This window comes from Bos indicus x Bos taurus, chromosome 5 (assembly GCF_003369695.1).
Source record: "Bos indicus x Bos taurus breed Angus x Brahman F1 hybrid chromosome 5, Bos_hybrid_MaternalHap_v2.0, whole genome shotgun sequence".
Classification (NCBI taxonomy): Eukaryota; Metazoa; Chordata; class Mammalia; order Artiodactyla; family Bovidae; genus Bos; species Bos indicus x Bos taurus.
This window is the reverse complement of record NC_040080.1, coordinates 48,657,634-48,677,988: the sequence shown is the minus strand read 5'-3', so window position 1 is coordinate 48,677,988 and position 20,355 is coordinate 48,657,634. Positions and strand designations below refer to the sequence as shown.

Below are 20,355 nucleotides of genomic sequence, written 5' to 3'. Positions count from 1 at the left end.
GTGTGTGTGCCATCACTTTACTGAATTCTAAATGCTGTACTTTGATAATGCACCCTGATAATGCATCAGGTTTTCAGAGATAACCATGGTTGTTGTTTCAATCACTACGTTTTGTCCAACTCTTTTGCCACCCCATGGACTATATATAGCCTCCAGGTTCCTCTGTCCATGGGATTTCCCAGGCAAGAATATTGGAGTGGGTTGTCATTTCCTTCTCCAGAGGATCTTCCCAACCCAGGGATAAAACCCACATCTTTTGCATTGGCTGGCAGATGCTTTACCACTGAGCCACCAGGGAAGCCCATAACTATAGTTACTGAGCTCTTAATAAACATGTCAGAAACTATGCCAAGCATATGACTTATACTGACTAATTCACTCCACACATTAACTCCAAGGATAGAAATTATTATCCTCATTTTTCATATGAAAAAGCTAATACTTAGTGATGCTATAAGTGGAAGGTCAACCCAGTTAAAACATGATGGAGCTGAGACTCCATCTCCAGTATATCTTACACTAGAGTCACAGTCCTAACTTTCACACCATACTTCTTCTCACAAATATTAAGAATTTGTTTAACTCAAATTTTAGGTCTTGTTTTCTCCTCATGAGATGTTAATAAGTTAAGTCTCCCCAGTCCTGCTCCTCTTCCGCTGAGCTTTTGAATAGGATCTTATATTGTATCCTTACTCAGTTGGATCATATCAAATTTAATCCACCATACTCTCTCCCATTAACTTCAAGTCATCAGCAAATGTAATTCGATAAATCACAGTTGAGAAGGAGATGTACAACACAGCCAAGGGCAGAGCTCTTTGGCAAAGTGTTAGATGTATTTCTCTCAAGGTGAATTACCATCAAGTAGTCATTTCCTCGTGGGGGTTATGTCCAACCTGCTGCTGCTGCTGCTAAGTCGCTTCAGTCGTGTTTGACTCTGTACGACCCCATAGACGGCAGCCCACCAGGCTTCCCCGTCCCTGGGATTCTCCAGGCAAGAACACTGGAGTGGGTTGCCACTGCCTTCTCCAATGCATGAAAGTGAAAAGTGAAAGTAAAGACGCTCAATCGTGTCCGACTGTAGCGACCCCATGGACTGCAGCCTACCAGGCTCCTCCGTCCATGGGATTTTCCAGGCAAAAGTACTGGAGTGGGGTGCCAGCTACCAATCCACAAAACTGAATTAACTAACACCCAACCTCCACTTCTTTATCTCACTGACAATTATTTCTTGAAATATAACACAGCCTTTATGACAATATCTACAGTTAGGATCTACTCTAAGAAGGACTGCCCCAGAAAGAATGGTGGATGGTAGGCTGAAGTAGGTATGAAAAATATACACATGATGTATATACATGATGGTCTTGAATGCTTAAATTCTTTTAAGGGGGAAATTCCATCTTTGCTCCCAGCAGACAAAGTTGAGGAAATATAAAAAGAGGAGAAGATGAACAGGACTTCAACCAACAGCCTTCCCTAGGATCCATATGCATCTACCGAAGCCCATCTCAACTCCACTATCATGCAAGGACAGGACTCCAAAGGAGCCACGGGCATTCCTACGTAAATCAGAGGAGAAGGATCTTTACCTTCTCCTGCCTTTCTTTCCATCTGCTGGAGCAATGCACTGCCACTTAGGCTTTGGTACCTCTGTTAACACCGAGGAAAGACTATTATAATTTTGGTCTTTTTATTAAAGAAAAATGAAGTCCAAGGCTCTGCTCCACCAAGTACTAGCCAGCTAGTCTCAGAACTTTGAGTCTACTTGGTATTAATCCATTCATCAACCTCACTGCTGAGTCCCACAGAGGGGTGACTTGTACCTGTGGAGAAAGAGATCCTTTGCCTCAAATATAAACAGAAGAGAGCTTGACATGCCAGCCACCCTGGCTGGAACCTCTCAGGCCCTGCGAGGACACTGCTGAGAGGCCCTGCAGAGCCAGCAGGGCATTCTGGGTAATGGGATGCAACATGAGGCAGTTTCCCCCACTGGCCTCCCCAGGGTTTCTTGATTCCTGGCTCTGCAAAAGCTGAGGCAAACAGTTTTTGAACTGGGGGGAAGAGGGTGGAGAGAAGGGGCGGAGGCTTCCTTTAGGCCAACCACAACTAACTCATTTGCTCTGTCCAGCAAAACCCAGACAGTGCAATTATCTGGTTAATTTGGCCCTTACTTGGGAGACAGAATTCCAAAATGTGAGGCCAGCTCAGACTAAACAGTGGCTTCCATCCTAAGACTTCTCCTAAGTACTAAAGGATGCATATGAGATTCCTAGGGGGTTGCTTATGTGACCCACCCATCGATCCAGATGGGAAAAGACAAACAATTCAGACTCTAGGATGAGTTAAGGAAGACATATCTTCCAGGGAAAAATGCCCAAATGACTGCTAATTGGCCTCTTGGATAATTTGCCTTCTGATTGCCACAGAGGGAAATGACGAGAAATCAAGATGACTCTAAATTAGCCAACTTTTCCAGTGTGGCTGTAGCCTTCAGAGGTTGGCTGAGTGTCCCCAGGGTCCTGGGTGAGCTATTCTTAGGACAACTCTCTCTGATGCTCCTGCTTACAGATTTACACCCATAAGTTGGGCCAGAAGCAGCATTGAGATAAAGGGCAAAATTAAAACATGCTCCTGGGGTTTCACGAATGGAGTGAGACAGCTAGCAACTGAGCATTTACCAGATGGTTTATGGAAAACTCAGATTTTTGAGGGAAGATTAAAGAACAGCAATTTATCTCTGTTGGAAACTGACAAGCAGATTGGAATCTGTGGAATCCATCAGTTAGTCATTCTGCAAATATTTGCTTCCACTCTAATATGTGCCAGGCCCTGTGTTATTTAACAGAGTGAGATCCAAATAGTCATGGTCCCTACCCTCATGCAAATAATACCACATCTAAATATGTGGTTAAAAACTCAGATAAGGGCTAGAAAGGAAAAACTGGGGTGCTAGGTAAGGGAATAACCAGGTTTTCTGATTTAGATTGCGGTGGGAGGGCTCAAATAAAGAATGTCCGAGAAAAGAATTTTAAACTTAACACTTTTAAAGCTTTGATTTTTCAGAAAGATCAGCCTGGTTTTAGTACAAAAAATAAATTGGAAGTGGATGAAAATACGAAGTTAGGAGGCTATTGATTATGAAGACAGGATGAGAGCTGATGATGGTTCAGCCAAGGAATTGGCAATGGGAACAGAGAAGAATGGATAGACCAGAGGGATGTGGGCTGTGGCGTCTATAGCATGTGGTGAACAGGTATAATGGTGGAGGGAAAAGGAGGCAGCCAGGAGACTGTGCAGTTTCTAGCTAAGATGCCAGGTAGATGGTAGAGAGAGGATTTGGGAGGATGAATAGGTTAGGGTCAGGGGAAGAGTGTCCTCAATCATTCCACACCCCGAGCTTCCACTTTCCTTACCTCTGCTCACGCTGATTCAGTCTCCTCACTCTTCCTGTTGCCATCATCACTTGTTGAAATCCTAGCCATTCTTTACAATCCATTTCAAATACCACCCCCTCGTTGAAGTCACTTGGACTCCTCCAAATAGCTGTGGCCTCTGCTGCCCACAGCACTAAGTTTGGATCTCTCTTTCCTGGATTCCACCTGTGTTGGGTTCTGTGAAGACTTACCCTGCCTCCCTTCCTAGACCACAAGTTATTTGGGATAGCGCCTCTGCTTCTCTATCCTTGTTCTGCACATGTGAGCTAGCTAGCATAGTAGATGTTTGACAAATGTTTGTCAAGTGAACAAAAATAACCCGCTCTTTGCCATGGAAGGAAAACCAGTTAGACACTGGACTGACTTGAAAGCCACAGGATCAAATTGAAATTCAAGCTGTAGGTGTTTTAATATTAAGCCAACTCAAATTTGATGCTCAAAAAGCTTTCTGTTCCTCCAACACATCAAACTCAGAGTGCTGGAAAAGTCACATCCTTTGATTTTTCTATGGTGCTTTTCTGAGTTCATCTTACAGCAAGAGCCTTTTCCATCTTATTGCTTGCCTTTGATGATGAGGATGATGATAAATGGGTAACATCTACTAAGTGTTATTGTATGCCCTGTGCTGGTCTAAGTACTTTTCTTGGACTAACTCATTCGATCCTCTTGGCTACCCTATCAAGCTGATGCTCTACTCCAGTGGTAGATGAAGAAACTGAATTTTGGGGGGCTTAAGTACTGTTGAACTAATGTCACAAAGTTAGTTGGGACTGGAACCAAGAGTTGAGCTCCAGAGTCCATGCTCTCATGCGCTCTCCTAAGGCCAAGCACAGTGCTTGGCATTGAGTTGGTCCCCAGCAAGTCTTCAGTGAATGAAGGGGAGGAGTCCTAGATCTGGAGGCCACAAGTTCTGGGCCTAATTCTACCACTGACTTCCACTATAACCTTGGGTAAGTCTGTGCTTTTTTTCCCTATAAAATGAAGTGTGTGGATACTAGTGGTAATAACAAGAGCCAGTAGTCGAGATTCTAACCTCTTTTGAGGCTTTAAATAATTTAATCCCAAGGAAAATGAGACACAGAAAGACTCACTTGCCCAATACCTAGAAAACGAGGGAGTCAGGATTCAAACCCATTGTGCGCCCACACTGTGCTTCCAAAGAGACACCTCAGGGACCATGGTGGGGAACAGAGGGAGGTGGAACAGAATGGAGCAGACTTTTGGGCTCCCTATGCCCATTTCCATCAGAGAAGCTCTATGTGTCTCTCTTTGTTAGAATGGGCCCTACTTGAGATTCCTCTTGAATCAAGGTTCTGCTGCTAAAACAGAAAGGTTGAAAACTATTGTACTAAATAATTCTGGAATTTAAGACATCTTCCAGGTATAAGCCAGGATTTTTCTGGTAATCCTTACTCATTATAGTTTCAGAAGATGGGGGCCAAGTATGCTTCTGGGAATGGCTCTGCCTATAGAAAAGATCATGGTGATAGCACTAAAGACTAGCTCCAACCTACCTGTTCCACTCGGATCTCAATCTCTCCATTCACCTTCTTTCCATGGAAATACTTGGCCCTGTGAAGGAGAGGAAGAAATCTACTGAGTAAGGATACCAATTGCTTTACTCTTTCCTCCCTTCTTCCAAAGGCCTTACCCCCCGAGGTGCATGTCCAGACACATTCCCCACTTTCTTGCTCTCTCCCACCCAGATGGATGATTTCCTCATTATTTATATGTATCACGTGGGAAAGGGAAAGAGTACAGGATGTGAGGATTGGAGACTCAGGTTTCGGTTCTGCCAAGTCACTTTACATCTCTGTGTCTCCGCTTTATCCTCTATAAAAGGGAGACATTAACGTCTGCATAATATATTTCTAAACATTATTTTAAGGATCAAAAGAAATAAAGAATCCTACACAAATAAATAATGCAGAATTATTTTATTAGGTAGACCCTATATGACCTGTAAATGACTTATTATGTTGCTCTATCCATCCACTCCTTTATTTGTCCATCTCTCCAATGAAGCAGACCTCATCTGCCCCTTCGTCCATCCAACCACCCTTCCATCATCTTTCCTATACACCCCTGCTTCTGTCTTCCCATCAGCATTAAATGGCATCCCATCTGCCCATCACTCGAAGCAAAAACACAGACTTCATTCTTATCAGCTCCTTCTCTCTATCGCCATGGGTTCTACATACTAATTATTTCTCAAATCCATCCACTTGTCCATTTTCTCTAAAAGCACCCGAATCTTGACCTTAGTCATTTCTTTTCTCATATAAATTCTCTCTTCATGCTCTACTTTTATATCACCGCACTTACTATACTATAATTCGTTATAGTTAGTAACTGGGTTCACGCCTGTTTCCCACTGAATTATAACACAATTCCTCCAGGCTAGGAACAATCCATCTTACTCATCATTCTATTTCCAACATGTACCAGAGTACTTGATACACAGTACGAGCTCAATTAACATACGCTGAATGAATAAATGATTGAAGAGATAGATGAAGGGAAAAAAGATACTTTTTGAATACTTACTCTGTGCCCCAAAACAGTGCTATCATCTTAACCTACAGCCCTTCTCATTTAACACTTAAAACCACCACCATGAGGTGGGTATTATTATTTCCATTCCATAAATAAGGAACCTGAAACCCAGAGAGATGAAATACTTTGCCTAAGTGGCTTGAATCCTGGACTTTCACTGCCAGATCAATGCTTTTTCTCAGCCCTGAAAAACATGACCAAATGTTGGGGTGCTCCTGGGTTTAGATGACCTCCCACAAAGCAGAAGTAATACAAGTTTACATTGGCTCTTTTTGGTTGTTGGTCTGATGAAACCAAGAGCTCTTAGTGACTTGCTGTAACCTGAGCACTGTGCTGAACATATCCATAGACCTTCTCTGGGGCACAGACAGCTATTTGCTCCCAATCCCAATTCTCCTCTTTGCCCACAGAGACAACTTTTACAGACTGGCACCAAGAAATGTATCAATATATCCCAGCTTTCCATTCAGCTAGGTATGACCACAAGTTATTCAGTCGTCAGTCGTGTCTGACTCTTTGTGACCCCATGGACTGCAGCAGACAGGCTTCCCTGTCCTTCACCATCCCCCAGAACTTGCTCAAACTCATGTTCATTGAGTTGGTGATGCCATCCAACCATCTCGTCCTCTGCCATCCCCTTCTCCTCTCACCTTCAAGCCTTCAATCTTTCCCAGCATTAGGGTCTTTTTAAATGAGTAAGCATTCATATCAGGTGGCCAAAGGATTGGAGTTTCAGCTTCAGCATCAGTCCTTCCAATGAATATTCAGGGTTGATTTCCTTTAGATTTGCTCTCCTTGCAGTCCAAGGGACTCTCAAGAGTCTTCTCCAGCACCACAGCTCGAAAGCATCAGTTCTTTGGTGCTCAGCCTTCTTTATGGTATGACCACACGCTTGAGCTCTCATCAGTAGTGTTATATCCAAGAATCTTCTTCTTAGTTTCTTTTCTATTCTTTTCTCTGGAACATTGATGTTCCCATCTCTTTTCAACCTTCCACTTGTGAAAGAATCCTTCTGCAAATTCTCTGACCAAGTTGCAGTCTGTCTGCTCCTGAAGTCTATCTACATTTAGCCAACTCCAGTGGAATTCACCTCTCTTCAAGACTGCCTGAATCTCAGACTGACAGCTCTAATATTAATGCCACTTTTTCTTATGGCAATGATAGGCTTAGACGTCAAGTGGATAGAACTTTATGGGAACAGGAGTTGTTAGTGTGACTTTAAAAAGCAAGATTTTGTTTTTTTCTCCCAGGATGGTCTTCCAAAAAATGTGTGTTCGACCAGCCTCATGCAAAGGGAACCTTTTCACATTATTTGTGAATTTTATCATGAATAAAGGTAATGTTGGCAAACTCCAGACACTGGGATAAGCTCACCTCTAATATTTGTACAGCATGGGGCAAAAGAACAAATGGAAGTCTATGTATCATATGCCTAACATTTAAAATTGATAAAGGTGGCAATCATTTAAATAAAACATGCCCGTCTCTTCCTTCCTTGAACAATACAATTTCATAATGACCTGGAAGGGTCAGAATTTGAACTTCTCAGGACTCTTAGAGATCCACCCAGAACACAGTGGCATGGAGGTTGACAGCTCTTGGTTCCCATCGTCCTTCCTAATTCTCCTCCCAGCCTTCTCTCTGTCCTGCATCACTGGGGCTTCCTATGCATGCTTGTGGATAACTCAGCCCATGCGGCCAAACTTTATCTCCTTGCCCACCCATCAACAGTCCCCATGCCATGTATGGGCAGGATACATCAGGGAACTTACCTACACAGGCCCTGGAATTAGGCCTGGGTCCTCATGGGCAGGGAATTCTATAGGTTGGATAACCACTGCATGATCAAAGGGTATAACTTTCAGGGTCCTCCTTTGTTGTAAGGAGTATAGCTAGTAAAGGACTAAGTAGGACTGAGGGCAGGGGTCCCTGCTGCTTGGGTTTACAAGAAGTACTGGATGATCCTGGGACCTCAGGATGGTAGCCGAATGGTAATGAATGAAATCACTGGTATACTAGATAAAGCATGGATCTCAAATCACAGAGGCTCGGGCAAAATCTTAGCTCTATGACTCACTCACTGCATGTTCTAAAACAAGGTACTTAATCCCTCCAGGTCATAGTTTCCTCCAGGTCACTTGTTAAGGGGTGATAACATCTGCCAGCCAAGGTGTGGTGAGAAATTCACTTGATCCTGTATTCAAAGGACAGTAAGTAGAGAGTGTGGACTCAGGGCCAGAACACCTGGATGCAATCCCAGCGCCACCCCTCACTCTTTTTTTTTTCTGAAACCCTGAAAAACTCCCTCAACCTGCATGTGCCTCAGTTTCCACATCTGGGAAATGGGGATAATCACAGTAACTATCCCATGGGGTATTGCGAGGATTAAATGTGACACAACGTACAAAGCACTTTAGAGTAAGCTCCAGAGTATACAGCCCAGGGCCTAAAGCAGAATCAGTGACAACAAAGAACTACCAAGTGTTTACACTGCGGCTGTGGGTGCTGTGTGCGGGGACCCACAAACATAATCTTACCCTCTTGGGGGTTATAGAATGGAATTACAGTCCGCCTCACTTTGATCCGCCCCCTCAGTGAGATGAGAGATTGGTGATGATAATCAATAGGCGATGTTGATACAGAAGGCTTGCGGGTCCTTCGCATCCCTCCTCCTGTTGTACTGACCCCAGCGATCAAGCGGGAGGGCTGGGAGCAGCTCCCACAGGTTCAGTCACACAGAGCCTCTAAGCAAGCAGCAACGGTGAGTTAGATCTTGTGCTCCAAGAGTTTCAGGATTCAGTCTAGACCCTCTAGGCTCCTTCATGATCTAGACCCTGTTGACCTATGACCCATTTCTTCTCTGGTTTTCTACCCACCTTTTGGACACGCTCAACTTTCTGCAATTCCTGTGCTTTTATGAGTCTGAGCCTGTGCAGTTCTCTCCTTCTCTGCTTGGTTACCTCTTTCTCATGTCCCAAGATCCCTGACCACTGTTTCCTTGAAAGCACCCTCCCAACAAGACTGGGTTAGGTGTCCCTCCTCTGGGTCCCCACGGGGTGCTATACTTAACCACCATACGACACATATCATTCTTGTTCGAATTACACATCCCCTGTCCCCATACACCTGGTCTAGGAGCTCCTGGAAACCCGAAACCGTGTCTCAAAGCTCACTGCATCTCTCGTATCCGGCACAACGTGCCAGGGCACAGGCACATGTTTAAGGAATGCTTGCTGACTGGGTAAATGAATGTTTCCTGGGATAGCCCAAGGGGCAGCTCACGCTCCAGATGCTCTGCTGCCATCTACTGGTACAATGGTGTAACACAACACAAACCCCCACCCATTACCACGTGGAGTCAGTCCCCGTTTAGCATCCCACAGGCACAGGATTCTAACTCTTAGCTCGGAACCCAGAGCACGCAGCACTACACCACCACCACCCAAACAGCTCTGGCCTCCACCGGCCTCACCTTCTCCGGAGAAACACTTGTTTTGCCCATCTCTGGAATGTTTACCGCTGGGCCTGCCAGACGGACTCAGGCTGCAGCTGAGGGTCAGGCGGTCCATCCCCCCGCCTGGCCGGGAGTCAGAAGTCTGTCTCCTGACAGGCCACACAGACTGCTGCCTCCTTGCCTGGGGCTCATTCAGGCTTGAGCTGCCTCTGAACAGTTCCGTCTGGCAGAGGAAGGGGTAGGGCTGGTCTGGAATTCTAGATGCCTTGGGGGCTGGGGTTGCTGCCGGTGTAATTGCCCGGCTGTCTGACCTCAGGTAGAATGGATGACCCCACTGTGCCTGAGGGCTCTGTCTCCCTAAACGCAGACCTCTTCCAAAGGCCCTAATATGTTTATTCTCATAATGAGTTTTCTGAGTCCACAGGCCAGTCAGTCAAGGCCTTGGCCTTGGGAGGAGGTGGGGGAAGCTCTTGATTCTACAAAGCTTCCACCTCTGTGGGTGGTCTCATATTTTACTGCCACATCAGAGGCACCAGGAAGGAGAATATTATAAAACCAGTGCCGCCTGGGGTGGGAAATCCCTAGTTTGGGGAGGCGGGATGTGGTGTGTGTGAGAGAGATTTATGGGGAGCGATACTGAGTTCTTTCATGGCTGCAGCAGCAGCAAAAGGAAGAGGAGAATTAGCACAAACAGGATCCACCTGTGCACAAGCAGCGCCCTTCTAATAAATCCGTCTGGGATGTAAAGTCAGTGTGGCTCAGCCCTGGCGGTGCCCTTCCAGGGATGAGGGGTCAAGAAACTTCTCAGGCACACTGGAGCCTATTGGGGGAGTAGTGGGGGGGAGAGCGAAGGCAGGATCTGGCCCTAGAAACTGATTTTCACATTTCTGATGAAACATGTCAGTCACTGATTTTTGGCCTGGACAGAAACTGGGGGAGATGGATGACGGATCACATAGGAGAACCCTGAAGGTGGGCACACTCAAGGTTTTCCAGTTAGCAAGATAAAGAGGCTAACATGATAGGTTGGATGGATGGAGGTGTGACAAAAACAGGGCCTTTGAACATGGAGTTCTAACTCAGAGACCCAACTCCGTTGTTGTTGCTCAGTTGCTCAGTCATGTCTGATTCTTTGTGACCCCGTGGACAGCAGCACGCCAGGTTTCCCTGTTCTTCACTATCTCCTGGAGTTTGCTCAAACTCATGCCCATTGAGTTGGTGATGCCATCCAACCATCTCATCCTGTCACCCTCTTCCCTCCTGCCTTCAATCTTTCCCAGCATCAGGGTCTTTTCCAATGAGTTGGCTCTTTGCATCAAGTGGCCAATTCTAGTTCCATTATTTACTCCCAGGAACAGCTAACCCTCCTGCTCCCCTCCCACTGTCAGAGGGGACCCTCCAGTGATGGGGCAACCTCACTGTACCTCTTTGCAAGTGGAAGGGCTCCAGGGAATTGGAAAGGGGAGGGGCTCTCTGAGAGTGACAAGGGCCCCTGCATCTGTACAAGGATCTGTGAAGGTAAGGAAAGGAGACCCACTAGGGCCTCAAGGATGTGACGACTGTTCCCTCAATGCCTTCTGACAGCAAATAGGGAAGGAGACCTCTGTGGAGGTCTGCTCACAATTCACATCATTTACTCACTACTCACTGAGCCTCGTAAGGACTGGGCACCTTACTAGGCATGGGGTGGAAGGCCGATACAGTCCCTGCTCTTGTGGAGCTAACATTCTCCTGGAAAAGTCAGGAAACTAACCAGGTGAAAAGGAAGTGATGAATACGATGAACAAGGTGGTACAGGGTAGGATGTGGGGAGCAGGGAGATCTGATCCAGGAAAGTCAGGAAGCCTTCTTTGGAAGATACTCAACACAGTTGTACTAACCATCTACTGTGTGCCAGAGCCTGCAGGCTCTCAAGAAATAGCAATGAAGATAACTCAGTGCTTGGCCTCAGGGGGTTTACTGTCTAATGGGAGGGAGAGACTCATAAAGTACAATGACCACAAAGGACATTAGCTCTAAGACCAGGTCAGCCCACTGAAAGAGACCCAGCCCAGTTTAAGAGCCTAAGACTGCTTCCCTGGTAAAGTGACCCAGTTCCTCAATCTATCCATCCATCCATCCATTCATCTATCCATCCATCCATCCGTTTGGTACCTATCCTTTGCCAGCATCAAGGGCTGCAAAGATGGCTCTGAGAAGGTCTGATGAGTGTGTATATGTGTGAAAGGCACACAGGGCAAAAGAGTTAGGCAGGTACTGGTGGCACTCGGGGGCCAATGAATCTTCCTGGGGCATGTCCCTCAACATGCAGGAAAAATGAGCGACAGGCACGGAGCAGAAGACCTGGATTTGAAATGGCAGCTCTGGCACCTGCTACATGACTTTGAATAAGCCTCTGCTCCCTTATCTGAAGGGTGAGGATGGGAAGCTCTACCCACAGGGTCATGAGGATAAAATGAGGATGTGGATTTGAAGGCTTCTGGGAACCTGCCAAAAATGTGCCAGCAAGTGGTTGCTCTCTGGTGAGCTGCTGGTGTGGACTTCACCCTCCAGGTAAAAAGGTGGGTGAGCACTGCTAGCATTAGAACTAGCTGGTCCTCTCCAGCTCTGCTATTTACTTCCTAGCGCTGCTTCAGACAAACATCAACCTTTGCAAGCACCAGTCTCATTTGCAAAAATAAGCACATCGCTATGTCTGCCATAAGGCCCCATGAATGTTGTCCCTGACACATGGCAAATGTTATGTTCATCTCTTTCCCTCCTGTCGTTCAACAGGTGGGCATGTACCTGGGGAAGTGACAAATCATTCAGGGGAAGGTGGCAGTATCTTCATTACTCTAAAAGGATCTCCAGCTTCATGTCAAGCATGATGGAAACCTGCCTTGGCTACACTCCGGGAGCTCCTCTTTCTCCCCAGAACCAGCCTTTAAGGCAAATAAAATCGTCAGCCACCCACTCACTCTGACAGCAGAGATTATGCCAGAATGTTACCTCCCAATCCCTAGCCCTCTTCTCTCCAGAGACACAACACTGTGTCATCCTCACTCCCACAGAATTCTGAAAGTCCACAGCCTTCATTTCACAAGAACAGTTCACATTTAGAAGGCTAAGCTGTTCCCTCAGCAAACATTTAAAGAGCATCTATCAAGAACTCATTAACAGATGCTTATCTATTAAGATGCTTTCAAATTGTGGTGCTCGAGAAGACTCTTGAGAGTCCCTTGGACTAGAAGGAGATCAAACCAGTCAATTCTAAAGGAAATCAACTCTGAATATTCATTAGAAGGACTGATGCTAAAGCTGAAGCTCCAATATTTTGGCCTCCTGATGGGAAGAGCTGACTCACTGGAAAAGACCCTGATGCTGGGAAAGATTGAAGGCAGAAGGAGAAGGGGTTGGCAGAGGATGAGACGGTTAGATAGCATCACTGACTCAATGGACGTGAATTTGAGCAAACTCGTGGGAAACAGTGAAGGACAGAGGAGCCTGGTGTGCTGCAGCCCATGGGGTCACAAAGAGTCAGTCACAACTTAGGGACTAAACAACACCACTAAGAGCTCAACCTGGCAAAATGCCCGTAAAAAAGATGATACCCTGAAAGCTAATTCACACCAAGGTATAAGTGACTTATAGCTGACCATCCGTAAAAGGGGTTTAGATGGGATGAGTAGAATGAGAAGGGAACATGAGAATATTAAGTGTTTGATGTTTGTGTGAGGCCTGTCAAGGTGAGAAGGGCAAGGCACAGAAGGAGAAGCCTAAGAGAAGTTACTTTCCCTCCACCTCCCTCCTTCCACGTATTCAACCAATTACCCACCCATCTGCTTACCCATCCATCCCTCCATCTCTCTAAGTGAAGTCGGCTAGTCGTGTCCAACTCTTTATGACCCCATGGACTGTAACCTACCAGACTCCTCTGTCCATGGGATTTTTCAGGCAAGAGTATTGGGATGGGTTGCCATTTCCTTCTCCAGGGGATCTTCCCAACCGAGGGATCGAACCCAGGTCTCCTGCATTGCAGGCAGACGCTTTACTGTCTGAGCCACCAGGAAGTGTTCCATCTCTCTATCCAGGCTCTACTATGTGCTTAGCACTGTGCTAGTCCCTAGGAATCATACTGAACAAAACAACCCCCTGCCATCCTGGTGCTCCTGGTCTAGCCAGGAGACAGGCCCAGATGAAGAATATTTACTCTGACTCCTCTCTTCATCAGAAATTACTAACTGGCAAACCTCATGGAGTCCACGGTCTTATTTTGTTGGACTTACATTATATACTTTTGATTTTAAAACAGAGAATTCATTTATCAAGAATTCAGACTTCTGGCTTCCCCTGAAAATCAATAACTGAGCATCACGAGACCTGTATTTCCACGTGGCAAAAGCTGGCTGAGAGGACGGCAGCTGTTGCCTGCAGTTGGGGCATCAGTTCTCACGCCCAACAGTCCCCATGGCTCCCTGTTGTCTCTCTGCAGCCAGTGTCAAGTGGCAGAGGCATTTGTCATAGAGCCTGGGCTGCTGTCTTCCTTACAGAAGGGAAATATTTCTCTGTGCCTTTGCCTTTTCCTGGCACCTGCCCCTTCACTCACCGACCACCTTGCCTTCTGTGAGCAGCTGCACAAGCAACCCCTAATTTAACTCATTCCATTATGAAGATGGCAATTAGCTCAGTGAAAATCTTCAGGAAGCCCACACCACTGCCCTTCCTCCAAACTCAGGTTTGGAGGTCAGAAAAATGGATACAAAGCACCGTGCCCTCTCTTGCCATCACAGACAGCCTCCCTCCTGCTGAGGAAACATCCCATGCAGGCTTCCACAGGCCTCAGGAGGAAAGACATTCTGCAATGAGACTGATGTCTGCCCAGTGACCTGCCCCCCCAGGGCAAGGCTGTAGCCAGACAGGTGAAGTCTGGAGGAACAGGAACAGCTATTGCTAAGAGAGCCCATGGCATCTGAGGGACTTCTCTGAAAGAGGAGGACCTAGGCAAGAAAATCACATTTTGAAGAATGAAGGAAGACTCAGAAGTTGGACAGTGGAATTATCCAGAAAAAGGCAGGGCAATGGCAGGAAAAATGACTAAGACATAAAAGCAGAGAGAGGAAAATGAAAAGTTTCAGGTCTGAGACTCCTTTAAGGGCTTGCAGGCTGGCCCCTTCAGAGTCTGGGTTCTTCTGCATTACTCCTCCCTGGCTGCCCGCCTAGTTGTATTGGAAGCTGCAGGTGATGGGGGCTCACTCCTCACTGGGCGGCCTGCGTGGTCTTCGGCTGATGTTCCCGTTACATACACTGAGCTGACACATCTCCCTCTTTGTCTGCTTCACCGGCCTCAGTTCTCCTAGTTGGGAACCACATGAAACCAGTCCTCTAGCCACGATGGTTTCTAAACTTGGCTCTTCATCATTTAAAAAATGTTTCCTGCACTCTCCTCTGGATATTCTGACTCAGTAGTTCTGGAAGAGCCTCTCAGTGTGGCCTGTCCCACACCCATTCTGACTTCTATTATCAGCACCTCCATCTGCACTTGTATTCATGAACCAAGCCTCTCTCTTGCACACAGTCTTGATGGGACTGTCCCCAAGTGTCCCCAGGACATGTTATGGAACCACCCAGGTTTGTTCTTGCCCAGGAATTTTATTTTTAAGCAGAGAGGCACAAAGCTTGGAAGACAATAGGAGCTGACTTCTCCAGAGAGGGTTCACAGGCTCCTGCCTCTTAGGTCCAGACAGAGCCTCTCCTAACCTCTCCAAAACTTGGGTCTTCTTGTTTTCTTTTCATTCTGTGAGTCTCCGGCATATGTTCCATAAACCCTCCATTTTGCCTAACTCAGCCAAAGTCATTTCTTTTTCTTGCAAACAAAGAACTCTATCTATACAGAAGGTGAAGAGCGGTACCTGATAATCTGAATGTCATTCTGACGGAAACAGTGCTTTGGGGACCGTGATCTCAGTTTATTGTCATTGCTTGATTGATGAAGGCACTGAAGCCTGCAGAGGACAGTGGCTCCTAGATTTCACAGCATCAGCAGGGAAGGGGGAACTGGGAAAGACACAGCGTCCATCAGACTCCTCCCCGTGCTACCTTCTGCTCTAAGACACTTCCCCCAGATTTCCTAGCCACACTCTCACAGGGTGAAGACTCTACCAGGGCAGGAGACAACTCTTCACTGTTTTCCCCTCCCTTCCCTCTCGCCGTGCAAGAGCAGGGGAGGAAGCGGCCGGGGCACAGAGCCTCTGGATTGGATGGCGGGGAGACCTCACGGAGAGAGGTCAGCACTTGAAAAATTCCTCAAGTCAAAGGGCTCGGGGCCTGGGTGCCACACAAGGCCCTCACTGTGTGCGGACATTGTCCCCCTGATAAAAGGGGCCGGGCCTGGGAAAGCGGCGCTGGTGTCCAGGCAACAGGCCAGGCTGCTGGGGAATGCCCAAGGCCCCTCCCGCCCCAGGCACCAAGGCGGAGGGAGGGGGAGTGGCAGGGGGGGTGCCCAGATTGGGAGGACGAGCCCAGAAGCCCAGCGCCACCCCAGGTTGCAGGGGGTGGCTTGTGTGAATCCGTGAATGAAGGGAGTAAGAGGATGGCAAGACCCCTCTCACCAGGCCTTTCCTAGCTCCCTGCCCTCCACCTCTGGATTACCCCACAGGGAAGAGGCAGGGCTTGCCCTTATTTCAAGGAGAGTCTTAGGGGTGGGGGAAGAGGTGGGTCAGGGGAGACATAAGGATTTTGTTTCCTAGAGCCTAGTGTCTCGAAGAGACAGGTGTGTATCCTGCCTTGAGCCCCCCTACCAACTCTAGGAGGAGGGGAACCAGCCCGGTCCCCGTCTTCCCATCTTCAGAGTAGAGAGTGTGCCAGCCCACCAGCACCCAGACACCCCTCCTCCAGGGCTTCTAGAACGCAGCCCTCAAGCACGTCCGGCTGAACTGAGAAACGTGCCAAGTGGCCTCCTCCCCATTGCCTGCCAGTGCCACTATGTTCACCAGCAGTTAGTATCACAATTAGCTGGTTGTTTGTTTTTTTTTAACATTTTTATTTATTTGGCTGTGCAGGGTCTTAGCTGTAGCACACAGGATCTCCCGTCTTCCTTGTGGCATGTGGAGCTCTCGCTGCAGCATATGGGATCTTTAGCTGTGGCATGTGGGATCTAGTTCCCTGACCAGGGATTGAACCCAGGCCCCCTGCACTGGGAGTATGGAGTCTTAGCCACTGGACCACAGGGAAGTCCCTGCAATCAACTGTTAACACCATCACCATTTCAGTGCCTGTTATGACAGCTAAGCCCAATACCAGCCCCACTTGTGGCATCATCTCCACCTCTTACTGACCCTTCATGAGAGGTGCCACGATCCTGCCTTACAACTGAGGAATGTGAGGCCCAGAGGTCAGACTCCCCCAAGGTCTCATGAGTGAGAGAGAGGACGGGGGTCCAGGCAGTCTGCCTTGAGACTGTCCACTTGATTTTGTTCCTGCCCTGCTGGTGACTGAGACTGTTCAGTCCTCATCACAGGCCAGGAAAGCAGCTTCCTGAGAATGAGGTCAATGGAAGGGGTGGGAGGGCTGGTTTGGCTACCCAACCGGAATGCAAGGACGCACAAAGGCCAGCTTCTCACTGGGCCCATGTTAGCAGGGCTGGGCACTGCCTCTTGTTGCCACTCTCCGTAAGTAGGGTAGAAAGATAAACTAGCAGACATCTACTTAAAAATGAATTCCAGATAAACAACAAATAATTTTGTGGTACAAATCTATATATTGCAATGGGATATGTTTATACTGATTCATTGTTTGTCTAATTATTAATTGGACATACTTATTTTTACTGGCTAAAGCAACAAGGAACTCTACCCAAAAGCCTCTGCTGGTGATGCCAGCTCTTAATTTAATGCCCCCTTCCCACCCACTGCAACCGTCCCCCGACAAGATGGCACAGTGGGAAGCAGAAAGTCCTGGCCACCCTGAGGCCAATTAGGCCACAGCAAGGCTTCAAGGGGCTGCCAAGACACCCTGAGCTCACGAGTGTCTGGATGGCTATAGGAACCCCCACTTCCCCTGGCACCTCAACATTCTGGCTGCCCAAAGGCACTGATGGAGAGGGTGCTCGAGGTGGGCACTTTCCTCTGAGGAGGAGGTCACTTGGCCACTGTGCTGTAACAGGGAGTCCTGCCCTTGGACATGAGCGTGTGTGGTATGTGCACTCACACAAGGCTCCAGAGCCCTCGGGCACAGCACACGAGGCCTGTGCTCAGGTGGGAGAGGGAAGGATGACAGGAGGACAGGGATGCCAGACTCGTCAGCTGGCCGGCCTGGGCCGGCTGCACACGCCACTGTGCCTGCTCTCATCCTGGGCTCGGAGCCTTAGTCCCCTTCTTCACACGAGGAGAACAGTACTAGTGCTCCACACAGTTGTTGAGAGGGTTAAATCAGAGAGTCCAGGAAAACCACTTAGCACAGTGTCTGGCCGTGCAAAGTGCACAGGTGCTTGTCCTGTGACAGTGAGGAGGACCTGACCGCACTCCCAAAGAGCTCGTGGTTTCTTCATTTGTGTGCTCACTCATTTCCAACCTAGACTTCTTAGCACCTACATCGTGCCAAACACTGAAGCCCTGGGAAACAGTCAGCAGGAGGTAGGTCACCATCCGATATGCCTGCAAAGAAGTTACTCCTGGTAAAGTCCCAGCCTACCCCTCTCCTGTTTTGGTTTCTCAAGCAGTGCATGGTATGTCCGTGCCTTGCTTTCTTGTCTGTAAAATCCTTCCTAGGAAAATCAGAAAGTGTGACTGGCAGTGGTATACTGGCTAGCTCTCTAGGGAGACCTAAAAATCCTGGTTTGCAGCATTTGCGCATTTCCATGGTGTAAATGCTCTCATGGTGGCCAGTGTGACTTCCAGTTAGATTGAGCGGTGTGAGAGGGGAAAAAGGATTAAAGAATGCCACCACGGTCACTCTCAGCTCACTGTCACACCTTCACCCTTGCCATTACCTGTAATGTCACCTCCAAATCACTCATTCAATCAACAGATGTTTCCCAGCACCCACTATCTACCTGCCCTGTTCTAGGCTCTGGGACACAAAGACAGCAAGTAGGCATGGGTGGGTGGGTGGTAGTGGGGATACAAATTATCATACAACATAGCAACTCTCAGTGAATCCAGACATGCACAAGGTGCTCTAATTAGTATCATTAACCATCATATGGTAGGATGGGGCAGCCTCACAAACTCCAGGCTGAAAGGATAGTAGCTAAGGGGTGTTTAAAACTAAGAATCCCCTTTTCATTTCCTCCTCAACAAGTAAAAGAAAAAGGAAATTCTAGGGAAGGGTGGAGAATAAGAGGGAGGGTAACAATGGATCAACCCTGGACATTCACTGGAAGGACTGAAGCTCCAATACTTGGCCACCTGATGCAAAGAACTGACTCACTGGAAAAGACTCTGATGCTAGAAAAGATTGAAGGCAAAAGAAGAAGGGGGTGGCAGAGGATGAGATGCTTGGATGGCGTCACCGACGCAATGGACATGAGTTTGAGCAAACTCCAGGAGATGGTAGAGGACAGGGAAGCCTGGTGTGCTGCAGTCCATGGAGTCACAAAGAGTCAGACACCACTGAGCGACTGAACAACAACAATAGATCATTGTTGAAAGAGAAGAGCAGCCATTCTGGGAACAAGGACCATGGGAAGCAAGAGGAGGGAGGGTTTCAGAGACCCCTGGAGGGAGGGGCTGGGGGCCAAGCCTTAGCTGCCTTATGCCCCCTTCACCCCAGGATCCCCCTCCCAAGCCCATCCGGGCTCCAGAGACCTTGAAGGTAAAACTGAGATCAAGAAGTACACCCAACCTTGTTATGAAGAACCCTTTTCTGGGTCATGATCAATGTTCTCATTTTGAAAAAAAAAAAAAAAAAAAATCAAACCTTGGGTTCTAGTACATTCTGTGGCAATAATTTACACTGTAGATTACGGCTTTACAGTGTAAGGCAGCTCTACGAGATTGTTAAAACAAGTAGATGAATTTTTTAAATTATTGCTACAGAATGTACCAGAACCCTAGGTTTGATTTCTTCAAAATAAGAACATTGATCATGACCCCCAGAAAGATTCTTCATAACAAGGTTCGGTGTACTTCTTTGATCTCAGTTTTACCTTCAAGGTCTCTGGAGCCTGGATGGGCTTGGGGAGGAGGATGTTGGGGTGAAGGGGGCATACATACTGAAAAATAAACAGCCAAGACTTTATACACAGGTGAGTAAAACTGGGAAGCCCTCAACTGTATGCACTATATTGCTGACTCTTGCAGTAAGGTGAATTTCAGGCCCCATGATGCCCAATACAGGCTGTTCTGGTTGGAATGGTTTGGGACAATGACATATGCTAATTGAAAATATATTACACGGTGAGCTCCAGGGATACAAAAAGAGGAAGACACAGGCCTTATTCTTGCAGAAGAGACAGCTACCTAAAGCCAAGTACAACACAGTGTGATGTGTGCTGTGGTGGCATGATGAAGTGTATTTTAAGTTATCAAAGGAGGAAGTTATTAGCACTGTTGGCAGGGTAGGTGTGTGAGGGAAGACTTCAGAGAAGAAGTGAAACTTGAGCAGGCTTTTGAGGATGAATGGAGATTGGCCCAGTGAACAACAACATAGGGAAAGGCATTCCAGGTAGCAGGGAACAGTATGGGCTAAGGCAGAGGTGTGTTTGAAAACTACAAACCTTTGCTACTCCTGTGCAATAAGCAGCAAAGAGGACGCTGAGCTGGAGGCAGACCTAGAGGGAGGGCAGACATGCTTACACTCTGACTTTGGACTTGAGGGCAATGATGTACCACCTAATGGTTATAATAGGTGACACCTGATGGGACATGGGAGTGAACTTGCAAGATTGGATTTTGGAAAGAGGATACTTTGGTGGTAACATGAAAGGTA

General features: G+C 47.4%; 1 protein-coding gene across 3 annotated transcripts in view; it reads right to left on the bottom strand.

The window, feature by feature from the left end:
• SYN3 (synapsin III) overlaps positions 1-20,355 on the bottom strand; it is a 491,622-nt gene that overhangs the window by 432,249 nt on the left and 39,018 nt on the right. For all 3 annotated transcript variants that reach the window (XM_027541855.1, XM_027541857.1, XM_027541856.1), the window contains exon 3: positions 4,952-5,009. In XM_027541855.1, the coding sequence (XP_027397656.1) occupies positions 4,952-5,009 (58 nt within the window). The remainder of the gene's footprint in view (positions 1-4,951; positions 5,010-20,355) is intronic.